The sequence below is a fragment of the Podarcis gaigeae genome (genome assembly GCF_964106915.1).
Source record: "Podarcis gaigeae genome assembly, chromosome: 8".
Lineage (NCBI taxonomy): Eukaryota > Metazoa > Chordata > Lepidosauria > Squamata > Lacertidae > Podarcis > Podarcis gaigeae.
This window is the reverse complement of record NC_139684.1, coordinates 79,342,929-79,354,710: the sequence shown is the minus strand read 5'-3', so window position 1 is coordinate 79,354,710 and position 11,782 is coordinate 79,342,929. Positions and strand designations below refer to the sequence as shown.

The 11,782-nt window shown below is 42.7% G+C and overlaps 1 protein-coding gene across 2 annotated transcripts; it reads left to right on the top strand.

Annotated features, from left to right (window-relative positions):
* RPS19 (ribosomal protein S19) lies at positions 1-11,579 on the top strand. 2 transcript variants are annotated; one of them, XM_083754446.1, is made up of 6 exons: positions 1-77; positions 1,607-1,677; positions 5,014-5,114; positions 8,946-9,129; positions 9,854-9,908; positions 11,513-11,579. In XM_083754446.1, exons 2-6 carry the CDS (start codon positions 1,607-1,609, stop codon positions 11,537-11,539), a joined length of 438 nt encoding a protein of 145 aa, XP_083610572.1. In that variant the 5' UTR covers positions 1-77; the 3' UTR covers positions 11,540-11,579. The 2 variants fall into 2 exon arrangements, with proteins under 2 accessions (XP_083610572.1, XP_083610573.1); XM_083754447.1 differs by having other exon boundaries at positions 75-99.
* The last annotated feature ends 203 nt before the right edge of the window (positions 11,580-11,782 follow it).

The following is an 11,782-nucleotide window of genomic DNA, read 5'->3' as shown; positions in this document are numbered from 1 at the left end:
CCCGGAGCCCTTGTGAGTAGCGGGTGGGTAACCCCTCTCGCTCTCTTTTTTTCCTGGAGCGCAACGGCAGGAGCACGGTGAGCAGCCTCGGGGAGCGTGGTGGGTAGGCCTGGGTCCTCTCGGGGAAGGGCGTTCGGCGCGCCCGAAGGCTGGCGGCCCAGTCTCCCGCCGCCCCTGGTCCGCCTGGCCTGGCGTCCCCCGTCCCTCTGGGCCAAGAGCGTGTGGACGGTAATGCTCTTCCAGGAGGCGCGCGGGGAGCCGGCTTCCATGTCTCATGAGGCGGAAGAGGAGAGGCGGGGGCCTGGCTTGCGCTAAAAGCCCCGTGTTCTCGTTACCAAAGCCATAATAAAGTATACATTCCCCCCTCCCCCCAAATCGCCACGTCAACTTTAAAATGTGCTTTGGGCACAAGGCGAAGAAAATTTATGTATTATTGCGATAGCAATGTTCCGTTTTCCAAATTGCGCGTCAAGTTTAAAATGTGCTTTGCGTTATTCCCATGGGCACAAGCAAAAGAAACTTCTTTCTGTCATACATATTTTTTACATTTCCCAAGCTTAGGACAGGCTAAAAGAAATGCATGGTGAAATTGTTTGTATGGTTTCTTAGAATTCGTTCCCTCTACTTAGGAGTAGGCCCCACTGAAAGCAAAGTTTTGCACAGGACTGCTGCCGCAATGTTTAATTCTCTGTACGTTTACTTGAAAGTAAAGCCTGCTGTTATAAAATTAGTTAAAAGGTTTTTGTTCCCCATTAATCCACAACTATGGAAGAGATACCAAAAATAAAAATGGGCCTAAGTTGGAAAGGATTTAAAAGGGGAGAATGTAATTGTTATTACCCTGATTCGTAAAAAAGCTTCGTAAATGGCAAACGAGCCTTAAACTAGAATATACATTGGGCATGAAACCTGTAGACATTTCAAAACTAGGAATAGAAATGTTCTACCTGCTGCAGCCTTCATCCGTTTTAAACAAAAGTAAAATAAAAAAAAATAGGCATTATTGTTGATAATAAAGTTGTCATTGGGTTATATGGTGTGCTGCAGAGTAAAATGCACAAAGCACCTTGGCCTAAATAATAATAAATACTTCAGTAAGTATGAACCACCAACCATATTCTAAGATGCAGCTCAGAATTTGATAGACGTGGTACAAATGGAAAATAATGTGAAGGAAATGCAAGTGTAGGAGCAAATGCAGATTGATGGGGTTTGATAGATATTGCCTTGATGCCCTATAGCTCTTGAATTCCTGACCTGTAGCAGAGGTCAGAAAATACTTCTCTTGCAGCTGTTCCTTCTCTGGCTGGTGGATGGGGCCAGGTTTGTTGTGATTTTTGCCGTAATGTTCTTCCTGGGAGGAAGCCTTCCATTGGTCCTTGGGATGGTTAGAGAGGTCAAAATGTGCCTCCTTTCAGCTCTGGTTAAACTTCCTAAAGGTGAGCACTTCAGGTAGGGTTCTCCCCTCCCCCCAACTCAAAAGCTTGCCATGACTTTGCTTGGTCTTAATATTGCCCAACTGGGTGTATTGGGAGTCCCCCCTGCTCCTGAACTGGCATTAATGCATACTGGTCTTTGCTGCTTCCCCCACCCTTCTCTTCTGTAGATGCCTGGAGTAACCGTAAAAGACGTGAACCAGCAGGAATTTGTGAGGGCCCTTGCAGCCTTCCTCAAAAAGTAAGTTGCCTGAAAAATGAATTGGCAGTTAAGAGCTAGTCCCATGGATTTGATAAGGGGATTAACTGCACTTGTTAGTTAAAAAGAAGGGAGCACAGTCTACCTGCCCTCTTCTGCAAATTGCTTTGTGTATGTATGTATGTATGTCTTGACTGTGCTAAGAGTGCAACACTTAGCCAAACCTAAGGAAATGCTCCCTTTGGTGCAGTGATGGCTCATCTAATGGAGCAGTCTGTCTAGTAACATAATTTTAAAAGGGTGCTTAGGTGCAGCTAGTTGTGCCAGAATGAGGATTGCAAATAAGAACCCGAAGCCATTGAAAGCTTTGCAGTGTGGATAGATGGCATCTTGTGGACGGCTGGGGTTCCTGATTTCAGCAAATTTAGGAACAGGACATTTGTTTTGAGGTTTATACATTAATGAGGTTTATACATTAATGAGTCTTGGGAGACACAATGCTTGAAGTGTGTATGTGATAAGGGAGTCCCCCCCCCAGTAAAACTAAACTTTAAAAAATAAACAGTGACTTGCCCATTTAATCAGTGATACCCTTTTATCTGATCAGGTTTTAGTCAATCTAAATGTAGTCTTAAGCATGCCTTGTGGGATCTGTAAGTGGAAGTGCAGTTGTCCAGGCCATCTTTTGTCCAGAGCACAGATGCATCATTTGCCTCGTTCCTGGGTGTGACTGTAGATGCAGCTGTTCATCACTTAGTTGTATCTGACTGTGTTTTCTTCACAAGGTAGAGAGTATGTGTTAGTTTTTAGATAGTTTTAAGGTAGATTGTGCTTTGCTTTGGCAGTCTTGTGGCAACAAACAAGTTGGGTGATAAATTTTCAAATAAATAGAAGAAAAGCAGGGATAAAACAGAGACACTAATGGGACAAAGGCTAAACTTGCTCTTTGTTCCTCCATCCAAACTCCAGATCCAGGGTGGGTGTTGTCTTCTCTTGATTTTGTTCATGGTAGCAGCCTGTGCACTTGGAGGTACTAGAACTCAAATGGAACCATTAAGAACAGACTCGGTTCTCATCGATTTCTCATCTTCCTAGCCCTGCCCTGGGTTCTGTTTTACGGTCACAGCTTTATTTTTATTATTCTGTTTGTTTATAATCTGCCTTTTTTCATGATTGGATTCAAGGCAGTTTACAGATAAAAACATAGAATTAAACATTGATATAATTGAAGCTATATACAACATATATAAAATCTGTTTAAAACATAGCAGTAATTACAATAAAAGCAGCACAGCACCAGCCCACCCTTTCATTAAAAGCAGTTAATTCCCGAAGGACCGTTGGAACAAGAAGGTCTTCACTTGTTGACAGCAAGGAGGGAACCGGCCTAGCTTCTCTAGGGAGGGAGTTCCAAAGTCAGAGCAGCCACCGAGAAGGCCTTCTCCTGCATCCCCACCAAGCATGCCTGAGATTGTGGCGGGACAGAAAGAAGAGCCTTCCCAAAAGATCTCAAAACCCAGGCAGGTTCACATGAGGGAATACTGTCTTTCAGGTACTTTGGACATAAGCTATGTGGGGCTTTACAGGGGATACCCAGCACTTTGAATTGTGCCCAGAAATAGACCAATAGCCAGTGGAGTTGTTCCTAGTATAACCAGTCTCATAACCAGCCCCGGTCAACAATTTAGCTTCAGCTCTTGGAGCCAATGGACATTTCTGAGCACTTTTCAAAGGCAGCTCCAGATTACTGTAAACCCTGAAACCACACATTCTAATAGCTTACCCCAAAATAGGATATTGGAGGCTGGCCAATAATTATCCGGTAAAGTGGAATTCAGGGAGGACTTTTTCAATAGGGTCACTATAACCACTGCCTTCAGCCAGTCTGCTGTTGGCCCTTTTGATGAGCCAGATAGGGCAAAGATCTAGCACACATGGTAGCTCTCACATTTCCAGGCAATATAACTTGAAAAGTATCCATTAACTGGACTCGTATCAGTTATAGCATCCAAGTCAGGACAGATCTGAGCAATTTTGTCAGCAAAGTGCTTGAGCAAATAGTTCACAGTGGGCCATTGAGTGGTCCACGTTTTCATGTGGGCCTACGTGTGAGAGACCCCTGACCACTCAAAACGGCTCTACAGGATGGCTTGTCGCTGACACATGAGTAGGTCTTCAAAGGAGAGATTCTAGCCTGTGTTTGGTCAGGCTTATTCCAAGTTTTCTGCCAATATCAGCTACACATCTTCAAATACACTCAAACGCAGCAGACTGCAGGAGAGGGCACCTGGTCAGGGGGATGCAGTCATGATAGACCACTGTGATTCTGGCCTCCCCCCCCCCCCCCGGCCTTGATTGCTGTTGTACAGAGAATGCCGGTGGGCAACTTCAGCTAATCAAGTCTCTTAATTCAAGCCTAATCAGCATTCTTTTGCAGGATCAAGTCCTGGGTAGCGGTTGTATCCCATTCACCGACCTGGCAGCATGTAATGGAACATCAATTAATTAGCTTTTATTTTTATATGGTTATGTTTGTAGGAAGACGTTTTAGGGTCAGAACAGTCCTTTGAGGATTTGACTAAGGAATAGTGACTGCTGGTTTCATAAGTGGTGGTTTCAAATACAAAAGCTATTGGGGCTGCCTTAGAAGAGGCTTTTCTCCTTTATTCACAACAGGAGAGAGTTCCTCCTTTGATTCAGGTGCGGGGAACATCCATAGCTCAGTGGTAAAGCATCTGTCTTGCATACAGAAGGTCCCTGGTTTAGAACAGTTCTTTCTCTCTCTTTCTTTCATTCTTTCAGAGGTATGGTGTTTTTTTTAAGTTGCCCCACTCTTCAGCCAAAAGGGACTCTTAAAGTGGTTTTCACATCAGTAAAAACAAGACAGGACCCTGCCCTTAGGCTTACGAAAAAGACATGACACAAAGGGCAAGTTAATTGGGAGGGAGTGGGAAATATGCAAACTTAGGTACCAGTTATTTGTTACAAGGTCTACTAATAAGCAGCTGGGATTGAAACCAAAAGAAGCCAGAAAGTTGCTGGGCTGCTTGCTTGCTTGCATTGTTGGAGTGTCTCTGTCTCTCTTCTCTGCCACAGGTGGCAGGTGACGAGGGAGGAGGGACTGGACACCCCTCATCTCTTTTTTGCCTCCTATTTGCTGCAGCTTGATGGAATTGCCCCAGTCAAGTGAAGTCTTAAGGCTGGAAGCTGTTCATGCAGAACATGTGAGGATCTAGCAAATGATAGTTCAGTGAGGCATGGGTTTGAGCACTTGTCTTGTGGTGACGAGCCCTTTGGGCAAAAGTGATAGCTTGGCTGAAATAAAATTACTGCTGCTTATTTGCATGGTGATAACTGGTGTTTGAATTGTTCTTGCAGGTCAGGTAAACTGAAAGTACCTGAATGGGTGGACACAGTCAAGCTAGCCAAGCACAAGGAACTAGCTCCATATGATGAGAACTGGTTCTACACCAGAGCTGGTAAGGAACTGGGCAGATATAGTAACATGCAAATATGGTGCAACGTCTTACTTTTTAAGAAAAAAGTTCATAATTGTTTTTAACAATCCATGATTGTCTGCATAAGTGTTGTGTTGCATATTGCATCAGAGGGACCAAGATAGATCCTGCCACTCAGATCTATTAAGGGCACCACTTTTGGAATGAGAATGTTGTAGGATAAGTGCAGTGCATTAACTCACTGGTTTGGCACCTGACAACTTCATGAAAATGAGATGCAAATTACGTTGATTATATACAGCTAATGGTAATGCTTGCCATTTATACAGCAAAATGTAAGTGCTTGAAGCAGTTCACGTACATTATTAGCAGCAGCATCAATGCACATGGTACTTTATAGGCATTTTATAAGTGAAAATGGGTCACTGCCTCCAAGGAGCTTACAATAAGAGGGATAACATGGAGAGTGAGACATGTAGGACAAAGAGTGGATATGAGCAGATACAGTTAACATGTAGCTTGGTGTCTTTATCCCAATAATCCTTAAAATTCCTCATGCCTCTTTATCCAGCATAGTTGAAAATGCTTGAGTTTGATGTGCAGTTAGGGGGAGTTTGGAGATGACAACTTCTTGGGGGATAGCTAGTGTTCTGCTCAAGGAAATGCACCCTCTCGGCACCATAAAAGAAAACCATTTACTATTTTCATTGATAGGGCGAGTGTGTCTTTCCTGATGTAGACCATGAATAGTTAACTGTGTGCTTGTGACGGTGCATTATTAGCTCCCCTGTGCTAGCCATGCCTACTTAGATGACACATTGGATAGACATTATGCAGCATTTACATGTTTCATTAAGAGCAAGTTACTGGGGTTCTAAAGACATGAATCAGTTGCTTGCTTTTACGTCTTTTTCCAGCTCTCCTGATCTTCTCAGGATTGTTACTAGAGGTCTTGCCACCTCACCGCACCAAATCTCTGTCAGTGCTGGGTGCTGAGGCAGTGCGATTTTTCACAGGCTCAAGTCATATGCCTTTTGATTTGCTTGCCCATAGAAGGAGGAAGACACAAACAAGTGTTGGTAGCCGGCCAAGCAATCTGTCTTGGTTTTCTTCCCGCTGCCCCCCAAGGCCCAAGATAGTTTTGTTCCTGACTTTAGGCAGCTCCTAGCAACAGTTGGAGAGCTTTAGAGTTGCTCTTTGTGGAGATCTTGCACTGTTCATTCACATGTCGCGAGAATGCCTTCTCAAATGCACACATCTGTTTGTATTCATGGTAAATAACGCAAACCAATTATCTATCTTTTCATGTCTCGCTTTCTAAATGCCCCTCCACTGTGGCAACGATTTACACGGAAGCTCTAAAGTCCAATGTGCTTTTCTCTCGCAGCACTACTGCAGTGATGTCTATTAAGTGCCGTATTCCCAGATGTTGTCTTGCTGCTGTAACTGTTTTAGCGAAATGAAGGCTTGAGAGGTTGCCTTGCGGCAATATGGCCTTAGGCTGTGTCTGTTTTTGTCTGCTTGAACGGTGGCCTCAAAGGACAAAGCAGGTGGCTCTGTACAAAAGCAGCCATGGCGGTGAAAAGTGCTCTGCCCTCCGTGCTACATTCTGCACTACCCTGTAGTCCTGTTCTAGGTCTAAATTGGGTTTTTTTACACCATTTCTTGTTCTCAAGTGATATTAACAGTATGGTGCTCTGTTGTTTCTCTGGAGTTGCCACACTGTGTTTGGCTAAGGTTCCTCCAGCTAGATGATCTTGTGCTCATTAACAGTTCGCATGCTACTGTTGGCTACTTTTGTGTGGTTCCTTCCTTCTTTAACGGGAGTAATGCATTCAAGCATGCAGCCAACTTAGTGTGAGCTCAGAGACTTTGGCTTCTCATTCTGGAGATGTTCCCCAGCTGGAATTGGGAGTTCTCGGCTCGTATATCACACTGCTCAAATGAGTACACCAGCCTTCTTCAGATCAGTGCCCTCCAGATACTTGGAGCTACAAACCTGTTTCAGCTCCAGCCAGAACAGCTGATGGTTAGGAATGTTGGAAGACGTTCTCGGAGACATCTGAAGGGCACCAGGTTTGAGAAGCATGGAGTACCCTATTCCTGTGAGTAAAAACACGAGTAGTGTGCAAGGCAACCTTTTGAACCAGGAGGGTTTTGATAACTGGTCACTCAGCGTATAGAAAACTTACTTTGTCAAGTTTAAGATATTAACTGATGCCAAAGAAAGGGGGCTTTGCCCTGCCTGACTTAAAGCTGTACTATGAATCAGCAGCCTTCTGCTGGTTGAAGGACTGGCTGCTTCTTGAAAACACAGATGTTTTAGATCTGGAAGGATTTAACAATACTTTTGGATGGCATGCATATTTGTGGTATGACAAGGTTAAAATACATAAGGCCTTTAAGAACCATGTTGTCAGAAAAGCAGTGTTTCATGTCTGGATAAAATATAAAGACTTACTGGAAAACAAGACCCCAAGGTGGCTATCACCAATGGAGGCTAAGGCCCCGAAAAGACTCAATATGGAGGCCAAATGGCCGAAATATTGGGAAATACTAGAAAAAGATGGAGATAACTGGAGGTTGCAGAGTATGGAGAAAATAAAAGATAAAGTGCGAGATTGGCTACATTACGCTCAGATTAAAGAAGTTTTTAAGTCAGACAAAAAGATAGGATTCCAAGTGGAGAAATCAAAGTTAGAAACAGAACTGTTAGAACCTAGCTCTAAGATACTTTCAAGAATGTATAATTTGCTGCTAAAATGGAATACACAGGATGAAACGGTTAAAACAGCTATGATAAAATGGGCACAGGACATAGGGTATAACATTATGTTCGCTGACTGGGAAAAGTTATGGACCACCGGTATGAAGTTTACGGCATGTAATGCCCTGAAAGAAAACATCATGAAAATGATATACAGGTGGTACATGACCCCAGTCAAGCTTGCAAAGATATACCATTTGCCTGATAACAATTGTTGGAAGTGTAAAGAAGCTGAAGGAACATTCTTTCACCTCTGGTGGTCCTGTCCTAGGGTGAAGGCCTTCTGGGAAATGATATATAGTGAGCTGAAAAAGGTATTTAAGTATACCTTCCCTAAGAAACCAGAGGCCTTCCTTTTGGGCATTGTCGGCCAGAGTGTGCAAAAGAAGGATCGAACTTTTTTTATGTATGCCACAACAGCAGCAAGGATACTTATCGCTAAAGGCTGGAAAACTCAAGATTTGCCCACATTGGAAGAATGGCAGATGCAACTGATAGACTATATGGAACTGGCAGAGATGACTGGCAGAATCCGAGACCTCGGAGAGGAACTGGTGGAGGAGGATTGGAAGAAATTTAAAGACTATTTACAAAAACATTGTAAACTGTACGAATGTTAAGAAAGATGTAAGATTTGTAATTATATGGCTCCAACAAATTAGTAATAAGGGATTAAATTTAAAGGTAGCTGAAAGAAAAGACAAATTTTGGATAAATAATATGCCAGAATTAAATTTTAATGAATAAGTGGGATTTAAATTCTAAAATTTGAGATTTAATATTGGACAATTACATAATATAAATTGAACTAAGTAAATAATTTGATAGAAAAATATATGCGTTTAGAGTGCAGCAACAAGAGATGAGAGGAAGTCCAAAGACGAGAATGAAATGTGGTTATTGGAAAATAATATGTTTTTATGTATGTTGTTTATTGTTTAAAAATTTAATAAAAATTATGATTAAAAAAAAGAAAACTTACTTTGCGGCTGTATCTGGTGTAGGAAGACAAAATGTTTTGATTGAAATAAACAGGAAGAAGAGTCAGGAAGTGATGTGTTGTTTGTGTTTTGGTTTGTTTGCAGCATCCACAGCTCGCCATCTGTATCTCCGTGGTGGTGCCGGAGTCGGCTCCATGACCAAGATCTACGGGGGCCGCCAGCGCAACGGCGTAATGCCCAGCCACTTCAGCAGAGGCTCCAAGAGCGTTGCTAGGAGAGTGCTGCAGGCTTTAGAAGGGCTCAAAATGGTGGAGAAAGACCAAGATGGGTGAGTCTCAGTACCGAAAGGACGCAGAGAACTTGTTCGACTTGGTACCTCAAGAATTGCACTTGTAAGGGAGAAAACTGCTGCAAGGTATTGTGGCAGCCTGCCCCACTTGCAAAAACTTCAGGTTGTAGTCAACACATTTTTACTTGGAGTAGGATCTCTGACATCAACAAGCCTAACCACGTCATGTCCATTGACTTCAAGTAGGAATAGAATTGCCTACAACCCATAACATGCCACAGCTGACAACATACAGAGGTCCATTCATCAGAACTTGCTTATATTACTCATGATGGCTGCATAGAGCCTTCATGTTCAGAGGCAGTGTTATCACTCAGTATTAGTTGCTTGGGAGAACAGAAGGTGGCCATGACCTTTGGTGCCCTATGATTTGGCCACCAGGAAGCCTCTGACTAACCATGGTTCAGAATTGCTGGACTAGGTGCACCCTTGGTTTCATCAAGGAGAAGCCTTATGTTCACTAAAGGTTCCATCGATCCATACTTTCATGTGTGGATTAGTTATGTGCTGCATTGCCTATTGGAAAGAACTGAAGCCTAGTATATTTATGTGGGGCATTTAGGGCTATGGGGTGAGGTTGTACACGTTCCTTGAAAAAGATCATAAATCTGCTGGGTGATGGTAAGTAGGGCAGAGAATGGCCCACAGTAGCGGCAGAATTGCCTTTCTAAAAATGCTGATACTGGTCACTGCTTTCTTTCAGAGGTCGCAAACTTACTCCTCAGGGGCAACGAGATCTGGACAGGATTGCTGGACAGGTAACCTTTTTTTCACATGAATCATTTCTACAAGAGTAGCCGTGTTAGTCTGTTGAAGCAACACCAAGGAAAAGCCTTGTGGCACCATAAAGCATTCTTGTAAATAGCTCCCTGCCTGCAAGCCGTTAGAATTCTATTCAGGGAACCAACGTGGGCAGGCTAGATTGTGTAAAAATTTGCAGATCACTTAATTTTGTAGAGTACTTTTGCAAAGGTGCCTATTGCATAAGTTTTATTTAAAATATTTTAGGGTTGTTTTTTGGCATATGCCTTTCCAATGTGGTTTTACAGTCAAACAATTAAGGAAAAGGAAAACAACAATGCAAATTTTTAAATTCTGCTGTTGTTTAGGAAATCTCATTCTGAAATAAATGCAAGAGGCTTTAAGATAGTAGAAGCATCTTCTGTTTCTGCCACAAAAAACTGTTCTCAGTTGCAGGGTAGGAGAAGGAATGCTGTAAATGAATCATAATTTTCCCCCCAATTGCTTTGGCTTGAAAGTGTTCCTATTACTTAAAGAATTGCACTATCTTACTTGAAATGCTTCACAACGAAAGGAAAATTGAATAGTGAGTGAGTTAGGATCAACAACTTGCGAGATCATTTCAGCAAAAGTTCTGCTGTGGCATAAAGTGAATCCCTAGCAGCCTGCCTCTCTTCAAAACTCATTAGAAAGAGCTGTGTTGTGTAGATCTCCGCAGCTTTAGATTTGTTCCTTAAAAATTTACTTGATAATCTCTCCCCAATAAAACTCTTTTTAACAGCCCCAGTGCCATCAGATAAAGTGCCTGAATGATGTTGCATTAACTAGCTCTCTGTTGACATTTACAATGTACTGTGGATGAATTATTCCTCGCAAACGGTTGCCTTTACAAATACATAGAAGTTATTAAGTGCAGTATGTCCAAGCAAGTACCAGAATGAAAAATCACACAGAGTTGATAGATGTCTCTCATTTCTAGCGGTTGAGCTAGACTGTGAATCTGAGTATCTTGAAATTTTCCCTTATCGGTTCTTTCAAAATTACAGCGCTCCATATAAAAAAGAGCACGTTGAAGGAACTCCAGTTCAGCTGCTAGTTATCCGAGTTCAGTTGGTGACTAAATTTATCGTTATATAATTCTGAAGGGGCAAGCCTTGCATTCTGTAAGAAGGCATGGATTTCTCATCCAGAAGCTGTGGGTGATGTAGACCCAAATGCGTATGTATAACCCAGCTCCTCCTAGGCTGTTTTATGTGCCATCTATATAAACTGTCAATGTTCAGGCCAATGGATTATGCCTTTCTTCATAGAATTGTAGAGTTGGAAGGGGTCCCAGTGGTCATTTAGCCCAACCCGCTGCACTCCACAGACATGACAGGAAGCATGTCATGGTGCTATGTAACATTGAGTTGTGCCTTTTTCCCTGCCAAAGATCAGCAGCTTTCCCACCTTGGTGTTTTCCAGATGTTTTGGAGTATAACTCCATCATCCCTGCCATTGACAGTGCTGGCTGTGGCTGATGGGAGTTGCAGTCCAAAACATGTGCAGAAAGTTGGACTAAATGTAAGTCTTGCATGGTTTCCCCACCAAAATGCAGACCTTTTTCTCTCTTCTTTTCTAGGTGGCAGCTGCAAACAAGAAACATTAAAGTGAATTGCAGTTCAGAAATAAAGTCCTTTATTTACTGATGTTGCGTGTGTTTTTCTGAAGTCTTCACTTCTCCCACCTTACTCCCTGCGCACCCTCCAGTCTTTTTTGTAGTATCTGAATCTTGACCACATAAACTGCCTACCATTTCATAACATAAACCACCAATTCAAACCTTTCTTCGAAACAATGAGGACTAAAATCTTCAGGACGAAAACGTCATGCCAGCTGCAAATATCCCCGC